Genomic DNA, 26,061 nt, shown 5'->3' on the forward strand with positions numbered 1-26,061 from the left:
GTAGCCCGTCGCGTGCCTGCGTGTCTGCGTGCGTGCGCGCGCGCACGCCAGGCTATTGTGTTTTGCTCATCCTGGGGAGCTCCGTGGCTAGCGGCTAATCCTGACCACAAAGCCTCCTCAACCATGGCGGACGAACAAGAGATCATGTGCAAACTGGAGAACATCCTGGAAATACGGTAAGACGCCAAACAGAGTAAACTAGTGAGTTGTGGGTGAAGGTACGCGTGTGTGTTTAGTGTAAATGGCCAGGTTTCGCCCCGTTATTCCGCTGGCTAGCGTTAGCTCCTTGGCTTTTGTTACAGTTAGCCTCTAGCTAATATTCGTCGCGTCGCTGCGTTCCCTTTCACTTGCAAACATTCCTTCTGTTCTTATATCACATCAGTTATAAGTATTAACAGGAAGCAGCCGCGGGCTGTGATAGAGAGGAATAAACATAAACCGTGAGCCCACAATATAGAAGTATATGCTTAAACATCCCAGATGTGTTTAAAGTGCTGAATGCCAGATGTGTGCTGGTAATTGGTGTAGATAAGCTACTTAGCTAGCGAGAGCAGCAGACTGTCATTAGCTCGCTACACTGGTGACAGGCTGCAGTGTGTTTATCCTCCTGCTGCTGCTGTGTTAATGTGTGTACACAATAACAACACACGCTGCATATCGAATGAATTCTATAAATGTGTCGTGTCTGCATTTAGGTTGAGCGATGGCTTGGAGCAAATCTGTGTGTGTGCCTATGAGGGACTTGACCTTTAACTAATGTGTGTGTGTGCTGTGGGGTTCCAGCAACAAGACTATCCAGATGCAGAAGATCAAGTCTCGTCTGAAGGTCGAGTTTGAGGCTCTGGAGTCTGAGGAGAAGCACCTGAAAGAGTACAAACAGGAGATGGATCTGCTCCTGCAGGAGAAGATGGCCCATGTGGAGGAGCTGAGGCTCATCCACGCAGACATCAATGTGGTGAGCACCACGTTCATGAACAGCTAATTAATGGTCCTGTACAACGAGTGTATGGTTTATGTTGTGTGTTGTGTGGTTTGATGTCTGCCTCTCACAGATGGAGAGCACCATCAAGCAGTCAGAGAACGACTTGAACAAGCTGCTGGAGACGACTCGCCGCCTCCATGACGAGTATAAACCCCTGAAGGAGCACGTGGATGCCCTGAGGATGACTCTGGGTCTGCACAGGCTCCCCAATCTCAACGAGGAGGAAGAGAAGCTCTCTCTGGAGTAAGTACAGACACACACACACAGACACGCATACACACCCACCCACACACACACACACACACCCACACACCCACCCACACACACACCCACACACACACCCACCCACACACACACACACCCACACACACACACACACACACGCGCACACACACGCACAGACAGTGAGTCAATGTTCTGTAGTCAAGTGTTACCTGAAAAACATTTTATCGGTTCGTATTCCTTGTTCTAGTCCTTGTAGAGTTGTTGCCAAGTAAAATGAAGCATCAAATTAAGTAGACATTCACATCTGGAGGATGAATACAAAGGAGAGAGGATTAAAACATAAATAACATTCAGGCAACCAACGAAAGAAATTCCATTATTTTGACTTATGGCATTTCCTGCAGCTTTGGAACGCAGTGATGCTATTCCATCTGTTTTTGGTTAAGGAATGTGGGTGGGCAAGGTTATATTGTATTAGATTAGATGCATTTCTGCTCCTTTCTGTGTCCCGAAATGTAGTGCTGATCTAATTTTGTCAAATGTAGAAAAACATGACTCAAAAAGGTTTTTGTATGTTGGTCAAAGTTCTGTATTGAGTCAGGCCCTCCAGCTCGCCTAATGTGTCGGTTTACAACATCCTAATGATTATCATAAGTAGCCCCAAACTAGTTGTTAAAGGAGAAAAGCATCGGCCCAAGCACGGAGCCCTGAGGTGCTACAGGTTTGATGAAGGGCTGTAAGCACACAAACCCATTCACAGTCACCAGGTCTTCCTGTGGTTAAACAGAAGGAGAACCAGTGTGGTGCAGTCCCTAAGGTCCAGTCCCTAAGATGCAGACCCTCTGGTACAGACCCGCGCCTTCCATCTATTAATAAGGATCCGTTGGTTTGCAGTGTCCCGTGCTGAACTAAGAACATGCACGAACAGCATCAGCCCACATCAGCACTCAACAAGGTATCGCTTACGACCTTGGCAGAAGGGGTTGGACAGGACGAGCTTTGTTGCTGACAGGCCAGACAGCCACTTTCCCAATATGTCATTGTTAATAAATGAATATAGATACAAATGGAGCAGATTCCAAAACCGCTTGGTTCCGTGACAATATTACTCACAGGCACGTTTAGCCACGAAGCTCCAACCAGAGGAGACGGAGCTGTGGATGATGAAGAGCGAGCTGGGAGGTGCAGGATGGGAATGATCTCAGCGTTTGAGATCGTGTGGAGTTTGCTTAGAGAGAGAGAGATCAGACTAATATGACGATATGATACTACAATGTATTACAGCGAGGAACAGGAATCTCAATAAAGATGCGGTGGGAAATCCCTGATCAAATGTTCAAATGTTTAGCTGTCAGTATTTGAGGTGTCAAGGACATTAAGAGGGTGTTCTGTTCACATACCCGTCTACAGATACAACAACATGTGTGTGGACATATAGTTTGATTATATGTTTATTTCAAACGAGCCGTTTGGAAAGGCGTTGGCAATTGCATCTTTAGTTAAACTTAAAGCAGCAAAGGCTTGTGTTTACGGCGAGGCATCAAGCGTTTGCTTTTTGTTGTGTTTGTATCGGATCAATAGTATCTTAAATGTTTGCAGTAATTAAATCCTCTCACTTAATAGTAGATTTCAACGGTTGGATATCTGATCAAAGATGCAAACAATCTTTCAAAGCCATAGACTGAATTTCCTTTGTGGGAAATGAGAGCTCAACCAAGTGCAGGAGATCAATATTTACAAATTCACTGAGGAAACCAAACCGCGTCTCATCTCCATGGATATTAAAATGGCCGTCAATAATGTCCGGGGGGCCCGAATACAACTGCAGCTTTGAATAGGTTGTCGTATTAAAAACAACCTTAACTAAACAATTCTGGCCTTTAATATTGTTTTAAATAAATTTGTTTTGAATTTACTGGCAGAGAAACTCAGAAGGTTCTGGCTTTAACTGAAAGCAGCAGTGTGCTGTTGTGCAATAGTAGATGAGGAATCACAAATAGAAGGCTCATAAATAGCAGCTGTAGTGGCTTTGCTGATGGTTCTATAGAGTGGCCAGGAATTATGAAGGATGCCTTTTTATTGGCTGCTTTAGTTGGGTGACAAGTGTTGGAGACGTAGCTGTTGAGATGATGGGTGGCCGCGGGTCAGAACGACCTGGGAGAGCTGCCCAGTGGAGAGCTTATGGATCAGATGTTTACTCGGGTGTCCCGGCCCAGCGGCAGGTTCTTCTTGCCCTTTTCCTCGCCTCGGTGTCATAAAGATTCTGTGTTTATGACGAGGAAGTGCAGACAAAGTACTGACACGCGTGTGGCCTGTGCTCAGATGTGGAGCAGTGGAGCAAAACCCAATGCGAACCATGGAAGAATATTACAGAGACTTGGTGTAAAACCTTAAATGAAAGTCTCTGTCATCTGTTTTCCTGAGTTGTCATCTCCACGACTGATAAATGAAGCAGGTATTTGTAATGGACACAAGATGATCCAAAACAAAATCTCTGGCTGTGAGGAAATTTATTCGGTAATACCCTAAATACCAGAAGAGTCAGTTTCCCACAGAGGTGCAGCCTGCGTCATTAAAATTCACCGCAGCACTTAAGAGTCACATCAAGGTGGTCTCAGGATTCACGCTCGCACAAAAACTCCCGTACACACACTCCGTCTGAAACTGGCATCCATCATAGGTGGAGAAAGTCAAGATCAGAGCGTCATTGGAATTTGAAAACGGAAGAAATGGAAGACAGGTTGACAAATTTTCAGTGCTGCAGCACTACACTCCTACGCATTCCAAGCCAGAGTGTTGGCTTCGCCCGACTTCATCCTGCGCAGACGCTTCATCTGCTGTGTTGGAAACCTGCAAAATGTGCAGAAGAGCCCAGACTTGGTTGCAACACAGCGTGCAGCCTCCTCCATCTCCAGGCCCTCAGGACGGTGGAGCTTTTTGATGTCGGGTGTTGACATGAAGATGGAGGGTGGAAAGAAAGTGGCTGGTGGGAGTTCAGAAGAGGACTATAACTTCTCTTGTACAACCGTTTCTGGGTTTTTGGTGTTTATGAGACCCACGGCGCTGCAAATTTCTCCCTCCCCCCCCTTCCACCCCTCAGGTATGCTCACTTCATCACAATGTTGATTAGGTAAACCGCTAATCGGATGTGGATAAAGCAGGGGGGGAGGGGTGGAGAACATGAACCGCTGCTCTCTCTCTAAGTTTACATGCGCTACCAAACTTTGATTGGACTTATTTGATTACAGCAGGAAATTCATGCACATCAGTAAACGTCACAGCCAGAGTAAACCACCTCCGTGTTCATTCCTGAAATAAGTGGACTCTCCTCACACACCGATTGTGCATAAACAAACATAAAATAAGATAAAAGGCAACAATGAATAGCAATAAAAGGTTCAGGACAGAGATGCCCCCCTCCCCCTCCTTCCTGGATGCAAAGTGTGGGCCTGCTCCTTCCAATAAAACACGCGGGGTTCCAAGTCGCTGGTCCAGATCAGCGTGTCTCTCCGAGCATAGTGCCTTCGTTTGTGTGCTAATTTGCTGAATCTCTAAATATGTCGGGGCAGCAGTTTGGCCGTGTAGAGGGGCTGATTTCACTCCTCTTCTCACTTTAGCATCTTGGCAGGACGCTCCTTTAGTTTTTGCGAGTTAAGAATGCGGCGGCTTCTGCTACTCGCGAGTGAATATTTAGTAGACGGACCGGGAGCTGGGATTATTTGTGCGGCTGGCACGTTGCATTGGCAGCGTCGTAAGTCTAGAATAATTCAACCTAATAGCTGCGGCACGGGCTGTAATTTAATTACAAGGTGTGATGGAGCAACTTTTCAGAAGATTAAATGACATCTCGCAGGCCTGTGGGGTGTTGGAGACGTTTCATAGACGGTCCGTGACGGTGATGAGTCATTTCAGCTCAGACATGAATCCGCCACAGCTCAGGAAACAGCAAAGAACAACAGAGATCATTCAATCGCACAAATCTGTCGGTAACATTAACTTTACGAGTGTTTGGAACTATAAATTGAATGTACTTGTATTATTAAATGTGTATGTCGCGGGGGCTGAGGATGAAATTGTGCGACAGGTCTCAGGAGATTTGCCCATTATTTGATCTGTGAATGTTGAAAGCTGCCCTGTTGCAGATCTATTTTGAGAGAAAGTGAGAGCAAAAAGAAATAGGATATGGCTCTGTTTTTTTATTTTTTTGCTTGGAAAGTGGCAGGAAGTTCAAGGCCACATATCTCTCCCAGTCCCGCTGTGCTTCCATTCCTCTGTACTGTACGTGCATGCGCGCTGGCAAACATGTTCTGCTGCCGCGGCCGCACTTCTGTTCTGAGCCGTTCGTAAATAGAAGACGTGTTGGCTTCTTCTGTGGTGGTTTGTGTCGCTCCTCGTCTCTGCGGACACACTGTAGTCGGGATAATCACAGCTGGGATGTGGCGGTCAGGCTCCAAGTCGGAAACATAGCAAGACATTTGTCCTTTTTCCCCCCAAACAGCTACTTTGAGAAGCAGAAGGCCGAGTGGCAGAAGGAGCCGCACGAGCCCGCCATCCCAGAATCCCTCGCTGCCGCTGCCGCCGCAGCCCAGCAGCTTCAGGTCTCCAGGAAGCAAGATGCCCGCCAGACGGCCACCTTCAGACAGCAGCCTCCACCCATGAAGGTAAACACACACTTGCACACTGCTTCCATCTACATAAAGGCTCTGTATTAGGGATGTAAGCACACATAATCACAGTTGCTTTGTGCCATGAGGCTTACTGGGACCTTTAAAAAAAAATGGTAGAAAGCGTCCTAACTGTATCCTTCTTTACGCCCAATGTTGTACCTTGGCTCCACTATGTGACATACAATTCATCATTGAAGGTATTTTTGTAGCTTCAGTTTGTTGATGTACACACACTCTATGCAGATGTCTGCACAGTAACCAAGATTCTGTGAGGGCCTAAAAAAAGCCAGCTGTGGAAAAAAAAGATGAAAACGTATGTAGGCACAATTTTCCCAGACTCAGCTGCTCCTCCAGGACACATTTAGTTTACTCCAGGTGCTCTGACATCCGGCTGCAGGTTAGGTGACCTGCAAACTCCAAATGTTTTTAATCGCCCGGTTAACAATCGAGTAAACGGATTGGCTTAAGAGCCTCTGTAGGACAGCAGGAGGGCTGTGTTGAAGTGCATCCTCCCTATATGCAGAAGACCTAATGACGTACACTACCAGTCAAAAGTTTGGACTGAGAAGAGAAGAAAGATGAGAAGGTGTGTCCAAACTTTTGACTGGATAGTGTATGTGGAGAACCATGCGTGCCTCTGCGTCTTTCTGGGAGGACTCATCGGGATTTTAAGGACGTAACCAAGCGACCTCTCTCACCTTCGTCTCTCCGCAGGCTTGCTTGTCGTGCCACCAGCAGATCCACCGCAACGCCCCAATCTGTCCGCTGTGCAAGGCCAAGAGTCGCTCACGCAACCCAAAGAAGCCCAAGAGGAAGCCAGACGAGTAGACGACGTCGCTCAGCCGCTCAGCTTCTGCAGGTTCAAAGGGAACTGATCGACTGATGGCGATCAGCCGTGGCTGAGATGACAGATCTGTGCTGCAGGACCAATGCCTCCCCTCCTCCCCTCTAACAAACTGTATTAGTACCTTGTTTATAAACTGTCAACAATCTTGTGTTAACGCCGTTCTTTTGGACGAATTGATGTGTAACCGTACTGTATTAGGTTTACTAGCCCTTAACTATGTAACTGCAATAATGCAAAGATGACCTTGAGAAGATGTCCAAATACGTTTGCCTATGTTGCTTTTGTTCATTGCCTTAGACGTTGTACTGTTCTGATCCAGTTTATGTTGCGGTGCATGTTGTGCGTCTCATTGCTGTTGTGTACTTTGGTGACAGTGTGATAATCTGTTTGGTTTATTTGCTAAGTTAAATGAACTGTGTAGCTTTAATGTTTACGACATTCAAGTGACCACAAACTGGAGAGAAAAAGAGTCCAGACTCGTTTGTTCTGAATCGTGTCGTGTTTAACTTTAATACAGTGACAAAGAAATAAATGTCTGTTTTGTACCGAGCTGTTAAGAATTCCCTTTATTGCAGAACAAGCGTGTGTGTGTGTGTGGAAGGGTTGGTGTGTTATTTCATGGTGTGAGGTTGTTTTGTAATTGAACAGGGAAGCTGAGGACTCGTGGATCAGAGCTCAGAGGGCCGGCGGGGGGATTTACCTTCACACAGAGGACAGGAACAGGAAGTGACATATGGATTCACCGTTTTCTTCTTCCTTCTTTGGGGTATTGTTTCTGGCGACTAACCACTTTCCTGACATTTCCGTACCACTTTTTAAATCATCGTCTTCTCAATAGTGACAAACAGTAGTTCAGTACAAACAGTAGGCAGTAGCTCAGTGTGTAGAGCTTCTGCTTTGGAACCGGAGGGTTGCTAGTTCGAGTCCCTGCCGAGGTGCCCCTGAGCAAGGCACCGAACCCTCAATTGCTCCCCCCTCGGCGAAGGGTGGTAATGTAATGTAAGTCGCTTTGGATAAAAGCGTCTGCCAAATGATCGTAATGTAATGTTCAGTGACGCTCCTCTTCCAGGGGGCGTGGCCTAACAGTGCCTCCCTCACCTTAAATGTATTCCTAAGGTTTGTTCACTTCCTCTGTCTTGGCCACAGACTCGTGGAGCGTTTTCAGTTTGACTAATTTTAGCATTTGGTATTTAATTACAGCATCCTGCTTCAGCTGAGTGTTTTATTTGAAACGAGACAAAGCCACCAAGAAATCAAACACACACCGAACCAAACCTGAATGAGAAGCAGATGAAAACCCTAAAGCACAACCTAAAACCTGTTCTGCTTTGCTTTGAAGAACACGGCACCAAAAAATGTGGAATAATCAAATGAATCTCATCCTCCCACAACGCCATTAGTGATGTTTTCCACATATTCCCTGGTGTAGAGGGGTGAGGGGCCCGTCACTTCTTCTCTACACACTCTCTCTCTCTCTCCCTGGACTCGCCCTCTGTCTGGCTCAGGACTTAAACGCTGTATTTATCTTATTTTCTTGTGTTATTCCATCGCTCCATAATTTGTTTTCCTGCCCTCCGGCTCCTATCGCACACCCGGCCTGTTGAATCGCCTCTCCAGTGTTTCTCCCTCTTCATCCCCTTACATGTCGAGGACATTTAGGTAGTCTTCCCTCGTCTTCCTCGAGCGCTCCGAGCCGGGTCGTGTGATATTAGGCTATAAAGAATAAACTCCAGTCTGAAATCTGATCTGATCAGGTGATGGTTCACAGGAATCACGGCCACACAGCCAATCTCATCTGACTGCGTAACCTTGACAGAATTCATTTGCTGTCTGTACCCAGACTGCATGTTTAATGGTTCTTACTCTAAGCAGATTGTCTGTTATTGTGTCTTTAATGGCCCTCAGACTACATTTGATGAGAAATTATGGCAGAAATCCAAAGGTTTCACTGAGTTTTCCCTGCCGCTGCGACTATAAACAAGTCAGAGTATTGGTACTCTACTGTACCACAACATGGCCTCCGCCTCATTGTGTTAATACTGCGGCCGTCATATCTGCAGCTGTCTGAAAAAAGGACGGCGAGGTCTCGCTAAATGAGTTCCTGTAGTGTTTTTGTCAGGGTAACCCCTCATTTCATCTGCTGCCAGGGCAACTCCACGTTCCTTAGCCGTTACTATGGCAACACCAGGTTGCTGTGACCGCATATCTGTTAAGTAGTTCCACGGCAGATCTGGCACACTCCCCCGACAGAGACAAACTCCTGTAAAACAGAGGGAACATTTTTCAATATGCTACAAATCCGGCAAGTTAGAAATATATTACAAACTGTAAATGTAGAAAGTTTGGTCGTCACCCGGCTCAAGAGCGTGTTTAGTCTGCTCATCTTCAGCTGTGTCTTCTTTCTCCTGATAAACCTGCTCAAGGCCACAGACGCCCGCTTCTCCTGGCACACAGAGCAGGGATCATGTGGCTCCACCTCCGCAGCCTGACACACACACACACACACACAATGGATGAATTACATGTGTAGAAAGAGCAAGTCAGCCCGTGTTTGTGTGTGTGTGTGTCTCCTGACCTGCCTTATCTGCTCCTTGAACGTTTTGTGTTTCAGCATTAAAACGAGCTGAGGCGGAACGGGCCGCTCGCAGGCCGGCGCACGCACACAGCCTCGGCCTCGCGCTCCCTCTGCCCCGGTGACCTCGCGCAGAGGGCGGTCACGGCTCGCGCTCGCGGGGTCACTGCCGCCTCCATCCCCCGCCGCGGCGCGTCGCTCTCCTCCTCCGGCTCCTCTCCGGCAACTCTTCATCTCCTCATCCTCCTGCTGCCTCTTCAGCACGTTAGAGATCATCCTCCTGCAGTAGCGCCTCGCAGCCTCCTCCTCCTCCATTTTGTGCACCTGGCACCACATCAAGAGGGAAACTGACGGTGCACTTTCATGTGTATCACTGTTACACTGTTGGTAATTCAGCTAACTGGCAGTATGGCGCGTAAATTCACTGCAACTCTAGCGGCGCTGCAGATACAAATGAACATTAGAGCGATGGTCCCAACGAACCCCGAGTGTGACCCGCAGGAGCAGAGTTACAGAAGCTTCTTAATGAGAAGGGGAAGTCTGGCAGAAGAAAATGGTTCTCCGCCAGCACCGAGCAGCTCTCTTCTTTGTGCGCTTACTACGCTGCACTCTCGGCCAAAAACGCGCCACTACCGCCATCTGGTGGTGAATGGAGGAAGTGAACAGGGAAACACGTTCAATTGCTCTCTCTCTCTCTACTGCATTCATTTAGTCGTTTTTTCATTCGCCTTTCTCGAAGGTCTAGCGAGCCAACAACAAAGTATGTTTGTATGCTGAATGAACTCATTATATTTTTACATTCATCTATTTACCTTCTTCCCAACTCCACCTGGTAAGCAGACTTTAGTAAATGTCAGTTGCACAGAGTTGTTAAAGGCTTTCATGTGATCTGGTGATCACATAATTATTCCACTGTTGTGAAAACAGGACATCTGATTCAAATGGGAATGACATCATCCCTGACAACGCCACCCATATATTGTTACTATTCACCTTGGTAACCCACATAAAATTGTTCTATATCTGTGTATGCTTTGTTGGAAAAATCCATTGTGTGTGCACCCTGTGTGTGTGTGTGTGTGTGTGTATATATATACAAATGTCAGGAATTCAGACTCCTGTGCCATCTGGTGAGGGAATGCGGCGTGCCACAGTTTACCTTCTAAACATGGGCCAGAGTGAGGACATGGTTAGAGGGAACAGCTGACTGCCTGTGGCACTGAAGTGTCTGACAAACAGCTGACAACTTTATGGGAACGGCTTCCTCAGCGCCAATCATGAAAACTCCAACCGAGGAACTGAATTTTCCCATCAACAGACTTCATCATCACAGGTGGAAGTTGTTGGGACCCAAACTAAAGCTGATTAGACATAAAGTTAAGTAAGGAGGGATTCTGTGCCCGGCCCCTCTGGGCCTTGGCGGTGCGGAATAACGATGTCTCTCCTGCGTTTCCATCAGCTTTGGTTGGATACAAAGATCCAACTTATCAGTGAGACGCCACAGAGTGAAAGAGTGTCACAGTCCTATCACCTCTCTAATTATAAACCTGAGCCACCACTCTCCAAGAATGGAAGTTTAGCCAGGCCCATCTGTGGCCTAAAATTAGACCCCAGCCCCCCCAGAAAGGAGCCGCGGCCCCTCTGCCATGTCAAGACACTCACACACACACTCACATGTACGCGCAACACACACACACACACACACACACACACACACACACACACACACAACCTGCATTTTCAGTATCCAGTGTTCTGGTGGATGTGTCACACACAACTTGGAGAGACTTTGCTTGCGTCCACGTGACTGATGACCAACGTTTGAAAGGAACGGCTTTGGGAATTACTTTAATATCAGCTGACCTGCAACGGTAAGGGAGTCAAAGTGTGTGTGTGTGTGTGTGTGTGTGTGTGTGTGTGACTTGTTCCTGTTATCTTCTGCCGCCGTTGATTACAAACTGTTGGATCACGTTTCCTTTGTATCTGCTGAGGAACGTTCACAGACCTGAGAGTTTGAGTTTAGGAAGAGTAACAGTGGCAAGTAAGACACAGTCAGGGAGCTAGAGAATTATTCAGCATAAAGCCAAGGAACCAGTGTATGTGTGTGTCTGTGTGTCTGTGCTATTACCTGCCTCTGTGTTTCCAGATGGAGGAGCTTTGACTGGACACTGGGGTTCCGTTATGGTTCTGGGCCGAGCAGCCAGCATGAGTTTAATGGACATTTCTAAGATCTTCTCCCTGCTGCAGCCGAAGGAGGAGGACGAGCAGGACAGCGAGCAGTGTAGGGCCTTGATTCAGGCGGTGAACAACGATGACGTGACTCTGCTGTCTGAGCTCCTGGCTCAGGAAAGGTACAGGAAGTGCATCAACGCTCGGAGCGGGTGGGGGATCCCCGTGACGCCCCTGAGGACGGCTTCCACCCTGGGACACCTGAGGTGCCTGGAGCTGCTGCTGAAGCACGGAGCAGAGGTGTGTGTGAGTGGGTTTAATAACCAGCTCTCGTGTAGTAAACAATCAAAAAACACACTTTATTTGTTTTATTACACAAAATGAGTCAATTTGTTTTCACTGATTCCTCACAGTTTCAAACACGGAGCCTCTTGTTAAATTCTTTTCTTTCACACTGAATTAAGAAAATGAATCGGTTTAGTTTAGCCTCGTGTTGTTAAACGTTTCAGAGATAAAAATGCAACCAAAGTGAATTATAATGTGAGAGGTGATGTAATTGTTAGTAGATTAAATTCTCACGCCTCTGTGTGTAACAAAAACCCACAGCAGGCGGGAAACAAAGAGTAAGAAATGAGACAGGATGAACACGTTTGCACTCTATTTTTGGCATTAATGAGATTAATTCCGAGGTTTTAAAATTGGATTTGTTTAAAGTTTGAGCTTTGAGTGGAGTGGACGCTGATGCTCATCAAATGTAGTCCCACCTCTCTTCAGATGCAGCATCAGGCCGTCACTGAATGACTTCATTAAATCATCACTCAGCCTCTCTAGGTGCGATCCACTGCTCATTAGAAGATAATTAACCAGTGAAGCGTTAAAACGTCACGTGTTGCTGTGTTTGCAGATTGACAGCTTGGACGTGAAAGCCCAGACGCCTCTGTTCACAGCTGTCAGCGGGAAACATCTGGACTGTGTGGTTGCACTTTTGAAGGCTGGAGCAGATCCCAACGGCAGCCCACACAACAACTGCTCACCCACGCTCACAGCCGCCAGGGACGGAGACCTGGACGTGCTGCGGGAGCTGCTGAGGTTCGGGGCGGAGGTGGATGTCAAAGCCAAAGCTCCAGACTGGGCCTCCAACGCCACAGCCTGCAGAGGACCTCTTTACACCTCAGCCGTGTACGGACACCTGGACTGCTTTAAGCTGCTCCTCCTGCACGGAGCCAACCCCAACTACAACTGCACAGACCAGAAGATTCTGGGCCGCATCAAGCAGCCAAAGACGGTGCTGGAGACGTGTCTCCGTCATGGCTGTGGGCCGGCGTTCATCCAGCTGCTCATAGACTTTGGGGCAAACGTGTATCTGCCTGTGCTCAGCACTGACCCGAACACAAAGAAGAGTGAAGCTGTGGTTCTGCTGCTCAAGGAGAGAGGTGAGGCATCGACCGCAGCGGGTCATCGTACAAATTCTGTACTGTTCATGAATTGCAGTCCTATCCTAACCTCCGGGTGCCTTCTCACAGCATGATGTCGCCTCGTCACATGAAGTAGCTACATGAATGTTGACCTAGTTCAGACACGTACTGGAACGTCTCCCAATCCAAACCTTGATAGATCTTTGTGTTTTCTCTTCCTCTCCATCAGTTTGTCCGAAGACCCTGATGTCGCAGACTCGGCTAGCCATTCGAAGATTCCTCCACTTGGCCGATAAGGAGCCTGCAATCGACTGTTTGGACATTCCTCCAATCCTGAGGAACTACCTGAAGTACGTCAAAACATAGAAGCCGTCCCCGGTGCTCATTGTTATCTCCTATATATTCCCCACAGTTTAGGTGAGAGGAGAGGAGAGGAGCCCGACCACGCTGTACATTCTTGTTCTTGTTTACTATTCTGTTCTGTTGTGAAGCTTGAAGTTTGAGAGTGAGTAGATGTATTGATTCAGTCAGGGTTCATAAAAGTGCTGGAAATCCTTAAAGACAGCGTTTTCAAGGTTGGAAGTTCTTGGCTTTTGAATAAAAACAGCTGGAAATTAAATTGTAATTGTACTATTTTTCATATACAAATAAATCTGGTTAAATGTTTCAGTTTGTTGATAAAGAAAGAAACACTGCATCCCAAGAGCGCACAAAGAGCACAACCTTAAAGTCAAAGCATGTGTGAAGCTAAATGGAGCTAAAAAGCCCAAATGAGCTGAGCCTTAGTGGTTCAGTTTCTAACTCTAACCTAAACCTTAACTTAATACCAGTGAACATCTTATAAAACCCGAAACCAAGTCAAAGGGATAAATGAACCACCACCAAAGCCTAAATTAAGTTAATAGGGCTGAGACAGGAGAGGAAGAGGGGATAGCACAGCGGCCTTGACCATTAACTGGGAAAGTGGATTCATCTAACCCAAACCCAAACCCTAACTTAACCCAAACCCTAGTTTAACCCAAACCCAGCCTTACTCCTGAGCCACATGTCAAAGTTATATTAGTTTTGCCATCCAAACCCTCAGACTAGAGGAAGCCTGAGCTGCAGAGGACCGATCCCAGGCTCATGTGGAGCACCTGTGAGAGGGAGAATGAGCCACAGCTGAACACAATCAGGCTCCAACACTCACACAAGACCAAAGAGTCTCAGAAGGAGCATTTTCAACTAAGAAATAAGAGAAATGGGACAAAAGAAACACACACTTATCTAAAAAATACTCCAACCTGGCAAAAGGACAAGACAGACTCAGCTGAGAGACATATTAACCTCAGAAAGGGAAAGAAACCTGGAAAATTACTTAAAAACGGGGAGAAAGGGGGAGAAGCTCAGATGAACTGGGCTTACCCAAACCTGTGATTTACACTTAACCAGCAGTTGTAAAAAGAATAGAATGTGTTTTGGAATGTGGCTGAGTTCAGGGGGCGACAGGTTCAAATACGCCACAAAGTGCAAGACTTCCTCCCTCAACCTGGAGACCCAAGGAGAGGTCAAAGTGTTGTAACAAGATGAGGGGGGAAAGAATGGAAGCCATGTCTTCCTTGTATGAGTCAAATTAACACCATGTATGAGGGGCGGTGTGTCCCAAGAGAGGATAGAAAGTACTTACCTGAAAGTCAAAGTTAAAGGCATGTGTGAAGCTAAATGGAGCTCATAAACCCAAATGAGTTGAGCCTTAGTGGCCTCAACCCCAGCCCCAAATAGTCCCCTAATTTCTTTTATTTGTGGACTATGTTCTCTCATAGGACGTTTGGTTCTTTAAGGGGTTAATGAATTTATGTACATACTTTCTTACCCGAGCAACAGAGGAAACTGTTATTTGGTCCAAGGCTCTTATTAAGATTTTAATATACTTTTTATTTTTATATACACTTGTTCCCAGTGTTGGACCTTTATCTGAACTCATTCTCCTTTAATCTAGAACCAGAGAACCTCTCATTAACCCCTAACCTGCATGAGCCCATTCTCCAAAGCCTGACTGAAGTCAATAAGGCTGAGACAGCAGAGGAAGAGGACGATACAAAAATGACATAAATGCACCGGCGCAGGTTCATAGTTTAGAGCTCAAGGTGCTGCCAGGAGAAGGAATTTTACAGTAAACATTCTTGGTTGATTTATTCATCGCAATACATCTCTTATGTGTAAAGAAGCAGATATGAGATTGACTGTGTGTGTGTGTGTGGTTCATAAGCAGCATGAAAAGATGTTTTCATTTCATGATCAGGAGGGTTTCAATGGGTTAAGGAAACCCTGTTAAATTAAAGCTTGTTTGTATGAGTGTGTAATATAAACTGAGATTGAGCATTGACAGCAACACTGTCATGCCCTTGAGAAGTGTAATACCATGATTGACCACTAGAGACCACAGTAACACTGCCTGTAAAAAGCCTCTTATTGGTGAGCTTCTATATGTTTGACCTCCCAAGTAACTTATACAAGCAAATACAGTTTAACTGCAGTTTCATATTTAAACACACACACACACAAAGTTTGCATCCTGTCAGTCTGTCTCAGGATCAGCAGAGTGATGAGCTCACACTTCAGCGCGACCACCTGGGACTTTAGATTAGCATACGTCTCATTATTTATTCATCAGTGTAGTTTTGTTTACGTGCTGTGATTTCATTTGGCATTTAGTTAAAATGGAGTTTATCTAACTTGTGAGTCTGATAACCTTCATGTTAAGACACCAATGATTCACTCTTTAGCCCTCGTAAATCTGAGCTGAAATCATCACAAATTAGAAGATTGACTGAAGTAAATGTGAATATTGAGGATAACAGAGTGTAGCTCAGCTTCACCGGGTCGTTTGGTTCAGACGGAGCAGAGAATCTCAGTGCTGTGACCCTCTCACTTATAATCTCGCCACAAACGCACGCGCTGGCTCGTCGTCGTCAGCGGGCGAGCGAGCGAGCGAGGGACCTACATAGAGGAGACGACGTCACAGCCGGGCCAATGTAGCACAGCTGCGTCACTCACCACGGCACCCAGGAGATGCAGTTCTGTAGAGGTTTTATTTTCAACAAAAGTACAGCTATATCAGATATGGATTCATTTTTACAGCGAAGTACAACATATTCCCAGTGTTTCTGATTACATCAAAACATATAATGTACATACAGGTTGACATCTCCACTCTCCCATTCACAGTTTCTGGATTGAATAGGCAATTATTTTTCAGGTTTTTCCATTTCTACAACAAATAAAACTCAAAAAAAGGCCAGCAAGAAATCAAACGACAAATGTTTGCATATGGTGACAAAAGGATGGGTAGTGTGTTTGTGTCTCTGTGTGTGTTTGTGTGTGTTAACTGTTCCGTGAGAGCCCGAAAACCTCAAACTAGATGGTAATATACAATGAGTAGAGTGCGATTCCAAAAGCGGGACGTCAGTATTCTGCTACCACATTTTGTAATATGGCTGATTGAAGACTGTCGTATCCCCAAACAACTCAGAACTGCAAGAAATTCCTTCTGTTGCTATGTTTAAATATGTTTGAATACGCTTACTGGCTCATGTGCGGCCTGGACTAGAGAGGATTTACATCGATAACATTGGAGTTATTTCAATTGCATTCGTTTGACAAGTCTCCTAAATGAATCTTAAAATATCTCTGAAACTTCCTGGAGAGTGACGTTTCCTTAAAACGTACACGGCCGAGCTCTCAGCACAAGGTCAGGATGTTCAATTATATAAGAAAAATAACTCCCCCTCCCTCCCCCCCCCCCCCCCCCCGAACCAAAACATACATCTGTTTAATAACGTAGCCAAAATAGAATGGTAATATAGAATACTGCATTCAATAAATACAACGTACTTCAAAGAATCATTTATATGCTTATAAAGTAGAAACAAGAGCGTGGTATGAATTGTAATGAAGTACTGCTGCATGTGTGTGTGTGTGTGTGTGTGTGTGTGTGTGTCATCAGGATTATGTTTATTTTTAGCTCATCCCAAGAGGTTTAGCATTTATTCAGCTCTTCTGCTCGACTACAAATCTATACACAAATACCCACAATCGGCGTTAACTCCTATTTGGTTCGCTGTTCACCATATATATATATATATATATAACTTTGAATATATATATATCTTTAAAAAAAAAAAACCCTATACCCGTTTAGCCTCAGCAGTTATGTAAATGGAGATTCCAAAATAAAAACAAACAAAAATCATCAAATAACAGTTAGAAGAGCGTCAGTGCCTTTGATTTCACTTATTCAGTCGTATACAGCAGGGGGGGACAGGTTCCAGTCCCCTCTATTTGATATCATAAATAAATAAAGAATCCTCTGCTGTGTATATTGAGGCGGCAGGGGGGAGGGGCTACGGGGCAGGGGGCGGGGCCAGAGGAAAGAGCTCTCGTTGATCTTCGCGTTGAGGTGGGTGGGGGGGTTTACACACGAACGGACAAACGCTCCAGATTGTGTTGGAAAGTGAAATAAAAAAAAAAACGGAAAACAATCTGTCCAAAGAGTAGTGGTCTTTAAGTGGTCTCATGCAGAATATCGGGATGCCACGAGCATGCATTTACCTGGACTGAGGTCGGACCGCACGCTAGCAACTGGAACAACATTCGCCTCCAACGCAAAATACCAATATCCAAATATATGATCTGTTCTTTTTACATTATTTACAGTGTGTGGCTGATAAATGTAAAATAGATGATTGTTCTTAGGACTCGTAACTCACTGTTTAATACTATACTATAGAAATGTAAACCCCTACATGACAAAGTGTCTAGCTGTATATTCAGATGAAACAATAGAGCGTTTGTTTCTCTTCTCTTCCATAAATAGATACTAAAGGAATTCTAGGTAGTTTGAGTAAGTGTCTGAAATTAAGAGTTATCCTCTCCGTTGTGCGATAGTTTGATTACAACTGCGTGTGTGTGTGTGTGTGTGTGTGTGTGTGTGGCATCGTAGTAATGAGTGTTTCAGTCAGACAGCACAGTATCTGCTCCTGTAGAGAAGAAGGCCTGATGTCCTAAAGTTTACTGTCCGGGTGGATCTCACGCACCGAGGGAACCAAGGAATTCCCAGCGAGAGAGAGAGGAGAGAGAGAGAGAAAGAAGGAGAGAGAGAAAGAGAGAGAGAGAGATGCAGGTCCCACACTGAAGGGAAAATACATGACTAATTCAAATCTGCCTGTGAAACTGAATAGATAATCACTAGTGGAATGCTGGAAGGCACTGTTAGATAGCATCTCTCTTCTCCGCAGCAGAACGGGCCAGCAAGTGTGCACGGTAGTGTGTGTGCGCTTGTATGTCTCTGTGTGTGTGTGTGTGTGTGTGTGTGTATGAGCGCGTCTGTGTGTGTGTTCTGTGTACTTGCCTGCATGCTTTGTGTCTGCATGTTGGTACTGGCGGTGTGGCACGGTGTGGAGGTGGGCGTGGGGGTGAGGGGAGGGCGGGGGGAGAGGGGGGTGTGTAGCACTGGACCTGAGGTTATCATGGCCTGGGAACCATAAACTTTGCTGTGCCAGACAAGGGATTGATCTTCCCGTCTCACTGGGAGCCTCTCTACAGATACCACCAGCCAACTCACCCATTTCTCAACTTTCTTTACTGAAACAGAACATAAATTACACGACATACAAAGCAATTCTAAGGTCTCTTTTTTTCCAATAGGTTATAAGGCCCATAAGAAGGCAAACAAATGACAGAGAACGATATATAACTCTTTCATATCACGGTAGTGGATAGTGAAGATATATGATGATATATCACATTGCACAAGTTGTCATTCTGTATATGTACGTCTGTCTGTCTGTCTGTCTGTCTGTCCATCAGGTGATGCAACGCAACACAAAATGTAACTTCTGTATCTGAGGTTAAAGCACGATCACACACCAAGGACTGATCTGGTCTCACTTACATTCCAACTGCAGAGAAGAACACACCTTCATCATCCAGGGTGTGACGTCTTCTCCAGCAGCCATCTAAAGCCTCAAACTCTATGGTGAGACCCAGCAGCTTCAGGCCAGGGGGGCCAGGGGGGCCAGGGGGGCCAGGGGGGCCGGGGGCAGGGGGGGGGGCAATGTTTAATAAAGAAGTTAATTTGAAGAGGCCACAGTGACTCAGGGAGCGACGCCGTGGTAACTGCCAGAACACAGATCGGACCTGGTAAACAGGGCGAGGGGGCGGAGTCAGAGGACACCTGCACGCTGCAGATGAAGCTCAGCTCCCCACAGCACTGCCGCACACTTTCACAGTGTTTGCAGTATTTACTCCAAAACTATTTATAATGGCTCCTCACTTCTTTCCGCTCTGAGCCTTTTCTCCCCCTCTTGTGCTGGTTGAGTCTCTGCCGCCGCTGCAGCCCGCACGTCCACTCACTCTCACATTCAAGCTAATGCAACAGGACTGCAGCGCTCTGACTCAAACGTGCTCATCGCTCTGATTGTGCGCTGTGCTTCTTCTTCACACTGTGAGCGTGGACTCGGCTCGTCTCATGGGCGAGAGGGTGGGATATTGTTTTGGACGTGGTGTCGGTGGGTTTCCAGAGGTAGGCTGTGCTCTTTCCAAACACCCAGTGAGTTGGCAGCACAGTGCTACAGGGGCGGTCTCTGGGGAGAGTGTGTGTGTGTGTGGGGGGGGCGGGGGGGCTCTGACACCATCGCCTGCCTATCTGCCTCTACCCAGCCGTTTCATCTGGGCGGACGTTCTCTCCATAAAGCTCAACCTGCAGCCCCTGGCTTTGATAGGATATGAATACCCTGTCAGGAGTGGTTGGTGAAAGGATGTAAATATTCTATTGATGTTCTATTGATTTGTTCCGCGACCCGTCGCGTTGCGGCCAGTGGCGAGATTCCAAGAGAGTGTGAAGCTCTTCTTCTGCTTCACGGAGGCCGAGCAGGTGGGCAGACAGATAGAGGAGAGGAGAGAGGGACACAGAGAGCCAGGGGAGGGAGGGGGGAGGGATGAAAACCAGGCGAACGTGAGAGAGGCGAACGCACAGCGAGAGAGAGAATAACAGTGATGAAGAGGACGAGATCCATCCTCAGACATCAGGATGGATCTAACACAGGGGTGCGGATAGAAAGGGAGCTTCACAGGTTCTTCAGAGCTGGAGAGCGTAACTCCTCCATCTCCACCCAGAGAAGAACGAGCAACCAGCAATCTGACACAGCAGCATAGCAACATCTCTGCCTCAGCACACAATCATTCCACCGGGAGACGACCCGGCCTGGCCTCATAGGGAACAGCAAGACTTTCCAAAAACCATAGAAATTAAATAAAACAATAAAACAATCTGTGTAACTCCTGGACATTCAGGCGATGTGATGGTGTGTGTGTTGTAGAATCCAAAGGGGGGAGAGTTTGTGACGGTGGACAGCTGGAGAAGCTTAACTAAGAACATTACTAACATACAGGAATTGTAAAGTTTCTTTTTAAACTCTTTAAATCAAAGTCTTCAGTCTTCTTGATGCTTCCAATCACACGCTATATTAACATTGGTCCTTAACTTCAAAGTCTGTTATGTGTGTGCGTGTGTGTGTGCGTGTGTGTGTGTGTGTGTGTGTGGTTCATATCTTCTTCATGGTGGGGCATGATCATCCAGTGTTTAGTGCTTCTAAGAAAAATAGCTGGTCCTTCAAAAGAGTCTGTGTATCTCTATTTCTTAAATGGAGCTAATCTACTAAAATTCTGCCAGAAAGGAGCCTGGCCTCTTTTGGATTGACTGAATTCAAAAACCTCTCCTTGTGCCATGTCCTCCGTGACCTCATAGTGCCCCGCGCTGAGGGGGTCCTGGGGGGGCGGGTATGAGGGGGGCGTGCACCTGTTTACACCTGAGAGGGCCGGTGCAGAAGAGCCAGAGGGGGAGGGGGAGCAAAGCAAGAGAGGGAGAGAGAGAGGGGGAGGGGGGATAGCAAAAAGGAAACATGGTCAGTACGTTGTCTCTCTATACGCTACAACACAACATCGACTTCATGCTCACACAGAAACCAGGCACAGACGGACACGATGAGCCTCCGAGTGTTTACATTCCTGTGTGTGTGTGTGTGTGTGTGTGACCTGAGATGTGACACGTTATGATCATGATCATACCATGACAGCTGAACTGAGGGAGAGGAGCAGGATGAAGAGAGGGAGAGAGAGAGAGAACGAGAGAGAGAGAGAGAGAGAGAGAGAGAGAGAGACCGGAGAGGCTATTCAATCAAACTCGGCGAGAAGAACAGATCTATTACAGTGATGACACCTCGGCGTTTGGACGAGGGGGGGAAGGGCGAGGGGGGGAGAGTGTTCTTCCATGTTTGTTGACGCCGTGTTTGTTTGAATAGCACTCTGAAGGCAAGAGTGGCAAAGAATAGAGCCAACAGAAAAGAAGCTGTTAATATGCGTGTTTAAGTCTATGATGTCGTCTATCTACGGTCTACAAGCATCACAGCTAGACTACTGTCAAATTAGATACAATCAATATTTGGAGATGAAATATTCAAAAGTTGCAATGGCATCTTAGGGACGGAGTGAGCGGCTGGGGAAACTGATGTGTGTTTGATTACGGGAATTTAGCCAAACACTTTGAGCGGGAGAGAGGAACCTGGAGCCTGAATCATCTTGGACGGTCCAGATAATGCTTGTAAACAGATTGACTGCATGCTCCAATGCCAACTCTAATCACAACACCTCCAAATGCTGCTTAGCAGTTGCCATGGCGTCTTATTGCACTATCTCTAAGTAGAACTCTAATGCATATACCTTAATTATTTTCAAACCATGTCCATACAACATGGCCCTCTTTCTCAAGATGGTATCTATAAATGAATCTGAAATTCAAGAGAGTACTTCACCTTGTGCCAGCCATGTACACATACAGCACTTAGAAACACAACGTCTACAGGGTCCTAACGTCAGAGAGAACAACGCCAGCAGGGGGCATCGGGTTAATCAATAACACTTGAATGGATGATCATGCTCATTGTGAAACTGGCAATAGCAAGAACATCACTAATGGTCAATGTACACACATCTAGTCTGGCGCTAACATGGCTGTACCCTTAAAGGAAGATACCAGCAGCTTTCACATGTGGGCCCTCTGCCTCTCTGACCCCCGGGAGGCACCAGCTGTTTGCCCTAATGCAGCACCGCCGTGCCAAACGCAACTCAGACATCCGATGACAAGAGTTTCGCTGAATTTTGGGTGAGTCAACATAAAAGTCTGTTGTGTGTTATGTGTGTTCTATGGTTTCATTGTGTCTAGCATTTTCATATTGTCGATTTAGAGTGTGTGTGTGTGTGTGTGTGTCTACCCTCATATTAGCAAAGATGCAAAGCATGAGTCATCCAGACATCATGCTGGGAACAAGACAAGCTACAGTACGTCAAAGCAGCACAAACAGAAAGAAAGACGTCTTTGCTGTTATTAAAGAGTCCAATTTGAATTGAACTGAAGAATTGATTGGAATCACTTGATAAAGGTGGATTTAAAAAACGGAAGAAGAAGAAAATCCAGAAGATAATTTAACCGAATGGAAAACACAGAATTTGGTAAAAGAAATTATTTACAATAAAAAAAAGACTATTATTACTATCATCAACCAAAAGATGTGACTTTTGGTTGATAACTGTTCCCTGATATTAGATTCTCTGAGTTAATGGCAGTGATGGGAACAAACTCTCTTCTGTCTCTCCTACAAATCTGTAAAAACCAAAACTAAAACCAAAAAGCGTTGGTTTGATTCCGGGACGAGATCGACTCAGGACCCACATGTGATCAATGCTGGCATTGCCCTTTAATCAATCGATCAATACTTCATGCAAACAGCCCTCTGTCTTTTCATTGATGCTTAACAGCTGTTTCACAACTGGTATCAGCTCATCTAAGGTCCAGGCTGAAGACATCAATCTGCTTCACTCGTCTACATTACTTACTTACTTACTTACGGGTTCGTTCATAAAGGTACCAAAGTGTTTTTACAGGACGGGTCACAGAGAGCGAGCGGGTAAAGGCCCCAAAGTAAACAGCGATGAGAAGACAGGGCGCACCAGCGAGGAAGAGTAAAGGGAAGTCACCTGGTATCTTCTTGTTGCCTCACCTTTCTGTTTGGTCACCTTTCTCACCGTCATGGCCGCCTGACGCTTCTGGTACTCGGAGATCTCAAAACCTAAACGGCACCGCACGGCGTTGGCACGTTAGATCAACACTCTACAACAATGGCCTCTGCCTCCTGTGTGTGTGTGTGTGTGTGTGTGTGTGACAAACATGGTCAATGAAGGTGATTGGGTGAATGAGGGAGGAGAGCGACTGACCGATTTTCTCGTCCTCCTGCACCATCTTCCTCTCCTCGTGGAAAGCCCTGAGCCAGCGGATCTTCTCCTCCGGCTTCTTGGCCAGGAAGATGTGGAGCTCCTCGCTGTCCTTGTTGCACAACTTGAAGGCGTTCTTCACGCTCACGTTGAAGTCGTCGTCGCGCCCGTCCATGGTCTCCCGGACGTCGTAGCGGTCCATGTCGATGCGTCCCTTGTAGTACAGGATGTCCCGGCGTATCAGATCCTGCAGGAAGAGGCAGGAATGCCGCGTATTAGTGTGTGTCTCTGCGTGTGTGTCTGTGTGTGCGTGAGGAGCCTCTGAGGTGTTGATAAGCATCCGTCCTGTGGTATCCAGAGAACCTGTCTTACGCAACCTTCTCCATCTGCTGCCCAAACACACACAAACACCTTCTGTACACACTTGATGCTAAACGCAGCACCGTCAAGAGAAATCAGAGAGAAATGAGAGACGGGCAGCGTTTCAGTAGTGACACCTAAGAAATACTAAAGACCACAAACCCTCTGAGTCGTCGCTGCAGGACGGGAAGTCTCAGGGTTTACAACTGTGGCATTCTGATCCAAGCTGCAGAGTCAAATTACCTCATAAAACCTATAAAAATAAAGACAAACGGCTCTAAACACTCCATTCATATCTTTCCTTGCACAAGAACTCAAGAACTAACATCACTTCCATTATCTCAGTATTTGCACGTCAACTCAACCCTTTCATCGTCTGTTGCCTTCGGCCCGACAACGCCAACATCAACCAGCAACAATCTAAGGTTAACGAGGGCAAAGAGACAGACGAGGAAGACGGGGAGACACCTAATGAGCGTGCAGAGACCGATCTGCATCTGGGCGCTGATAGGGAAGACACGCGGCTCTGAGTAACACACCCCCAGGGCGCCGGTACACACACACACACACACATGTTCTACACTGAATCCCTGCAGAAGGATTCTAATTTATAATTCAGCGTATCTCCGCCTGTTCTTTGCGGACCAAAACAGCTAACATATGAGTGTGTCCTTGTATGTGTATGTGTGTGTGTGTGTGTGTGTTAGAGACATTCTGGCGTGCATTTCGGGTGCCAGAGATGTTCAACGGTGATAGCAGGCGAAACGCTGAGAGCGAAGGGAAGGACAGATAAACAGATATCCATATGTTTGTGTTATTCTTGTCTGTGTGTGCGTATGTGTGTGTGTGTGTGTGTGTGTGTAATGCCGAATGTGGCCAAGCGTGAACGTCCCTGTGGCAGCAGCAGAGCGCCGCGCTGCCACATACCCCCATTTTGTGAAAACTCCTGTGTATTAAAGTGGATTTCCTCCGAGGGGCACGAAGCTCCTGTTACGTAATATATCTGCAGATCTTGAGTCAGGTTGGGGAAAAGTCACAGTGTCATCAAATATGTCCGCCATTACTTTATGATAGCAAAGTTTCATGAGGAGGGAAAGCTGTAAAGGTGATTTTGAGCTGAGAAGACAGAATGTTAATGGAGGCGCCCACCTTCTTACAGAGGACCAGCTGGTGATCAAAGAGGAAGAAGACTCGCTGCTGACTGCGTCCGTACGGCTGATAGATCCATGACAACTCCCCCGTGTAGATTAACTCTGAGCTCCTGTCCAGGATATCGTCCCCCTTCAAACACACACACACACACACACAGGCACACAGGCACACAGATCAGAATGAACGAGAAAGATGTTCTAGGACACAGACTGGTAATTGATGCGGTAGCTCGGTAACAAGGACGCCTTAAGTCAGCAGAATGTCATTACAAAGGTGATGAAGAGTCAATATGAGGACAGCTAGCGTACGTCTAACTTATGTCCCGGATCGCTATCATTTTAGGGAAAAAGATGACAAACATTAAGGAATGTAAGGAGCGATTATAGGATTCATCAATCATGAACAAGAACACAATAGAAAGTGTGTAAATTGAAGTATTGTCACAGAAATTTCCCCCAATTTCTTCTAGTTTGAGTAAGATCTAATTCCCTTTGATCCCTGCTGAGTCCACTGCAGGCCTGTGGAGGACGCACACACACACACGTCTCCACCAAAGATCAAACCATGTGGCTGGACTCATTTGTATCATTTGATTGTTTGAGTAGAATCTTGACAGGGAGCCATCAAGAAAGATTAATAAGACAAATCATCTACAATACAATCTAATGGATTTGTGAAACATCCCAAATTTTCGTTGGACCCTCTTTGCAATCTGAGTTCCATGATGGGATTTCCCAAAAGGCACAGCTAACTAAAGATCAAAAGAAGCCAACATTTTGGGGACATGGCTACAAACTGTTCCTGTCAATCAATGCGTCAATTACGTCTCCAGAGATTTTGTTGCTACATGTCAATCAAACATTAGGCTGTGACAGTCCAGTGTGTGTGTGTGACTGACGGTGCAGAGCGGACACACTCCTACCTCCCAGTCCAGCACGGACGCTTGCCACTGAGCGATCTTGTCGATGTTCTCAAGCCTCCTCTTCCTCTCGTTGATCTGCTGAGTGACGTTCCGCATTACCGCCAGAGCCGCCGCCACGTATCGATAGTCACTACGGACACAGCGTACACACACATCATTACCGCCGGGTTATTAACAGTGCAAAAGTTACAGCCCTTGGCGACAAGCCACTCATTAAAAGGAAAGAGGTGTAATGTAGAAGCGCTGTAAGATACAGTGGAGGCCATTAAAGACGAAGGTTATAAACTCAACTGCAACCGCTGTAACTCAGCCAAACAGTCGATACTACATACTACTGTTTCATTCTAATCTGTCTCCGTGTTTCTACACTAACTGAGTCGGTTTATCCCTCTAGGCTGAACGTCCAATCAAACCAAGTATTGGTGTGTGTGTGTGTGTGTGTGTG

General features: G+C 46.4%; 3 protein-coding genes across 6 annotated transcripts in view; 2 read left to right on the top strand and 1 right to left on the bottom strand.

The window, feature by feature from the left end:
• The first annotated feature begins 25 nt into the window (after positions 1 to 25).
• Positions 26 to 7,266, top strand: zc4h2 (zinc finger, C4H2 domain containing). Its single transcript, XM_076143440.1, has 5 exons — positions 26 to 176; positions 784 to 955; positions 1,053 to 1,225; positions 5,706 to 5,868; positions 6,589 to 7,266. Exons 1-5 carry the CDS (start codon positions 124 to 126, stop codon positions 6,700 to 6,702), a joined length of 675 nt encoding a protein of 224 aa, XP_075999555.1. The 5' UTR covers positions 26 to 123; the 3' UTR covers positions 6,703 to 7,266.
• A 4,184-nt stretch (positions 7,267 to 11,450) lies between these two features.
• asb12a (ankyrin repeat and SOCS box-containing 12a) lies at positions 11,451 to 13,243 on the top strand. The gene is made up of 3 exons (XM_076143405.1): positions 11,451 to 11,762; positions 12,367 to 12,895; positions 13,107 to 13,243. Exons 1-3 carry the CDS (start codon positions 11,475 to 11,477, stop codon positions 13,241 to 13,243), a joined length of 954 nt encoding a protein of 317 aa, XP_075999520.1. The 5' UTR covers positions 11,451 to 11,474.
• A 3,823-nt stretch (positions 13,244 to 17,066) lies between these two features.
• LOC142992847 (uncharacterized) overlaps positions 17,067 to 26,061 on the bottom strand; it is a 35,436-nt gene continuing 26,441 nt past the window's right edge. For all 4 annotated transcript variants that reach the window (XM_076143361.1, XM_076143363.1, XM_076143360.1 and 1 more), the window contains 5 exons: positions 25,617 to 25,746; positions 24,692 to 24,823; positions 23,186 to 23,429; positions 22,972 to 23,040; positions 17,067 to 20,724 (listed from right to left, as the gene is read on the bottom strand). In XM_076143361.1, coding sequence (XP_075999476.1) covers positions 20,549 to 20,724; positions 22,972 to 23,040; positions 23,186 to 23,429; positions 24,692 to 24,823; positions 25,617 to 25,746 — 751 coding nt within the window. In that variant the 3' untranslated portion in view covers positions 17,067 to 20,548. The remainder of the gene's footprint in view (positions 20,725 to 22,971; positions 23,041 to 23,185; positions 23,430 to 24,691; positions 24,824 to 25,616; positions 25,747 to 26,061) is intronic.

The sequence above is a fragment of the Genypterus blacodes genome, unplaced genomic scaffold (genome assembly GCF_046128005.1).
Source record: "Genypterus blacodes isolate CSIRO-AG114 ecotype Tasmania unplaced genomic scaffold, CSIRO-AGI_Gbla_v1 ptg000024l_1, whole genome shotgun sequence".
In the NCBI taxonomy this organism is placed as follows: Eukaryota; Metazoa; Chordata; class Actinopteri; order Ophidiiformes; family Ophidiidae; genus Genypterus; species Genypterus blacodes.

Coding starts and splice junctions, on each gene's coding strand:
- zc4h2 (XM_076143440.1), top strand. CDS start 124: ATGGCGGACGAACAAGAGATCATGTGCAAACTGGAGAACATCCTGGAA. Junction 177..783: donor GAGAACATCCTGGAAATACG/GTAAGACGCCAA, acceptor GTGGGGTTCCAG/CAACAAGACTATCCAGATGC. Junction 5,869..6,588: donor AGCAGCCTCCACCCATGAAG/GTAAACACACAC, acceptor GTCTCTCCGCAG/GCTTGCTTGTCGTGCCACCA.
- asb12a (XM_076143405.1), top strand. CDS start 11,475: ATGGTTCTGGGCCGAGCAGCCAGCATGAGTTTAATGGACATTTCTAAG. Junction 11,763..12,366: donor TGCTGAAGCACGGAGCAGAG/GTGTGTGTGAGT, acceptor CTGTGTTTGCAG/ATTGACAGCTTGGACGTGAA. Junction 12,896..13,106: donor TCTGCTGCTCAAGGAGAGAG/GTGAGGCATCGA, acceptor CCTCTCCATCAG/TTTGTCCGAAGACCCTGATG.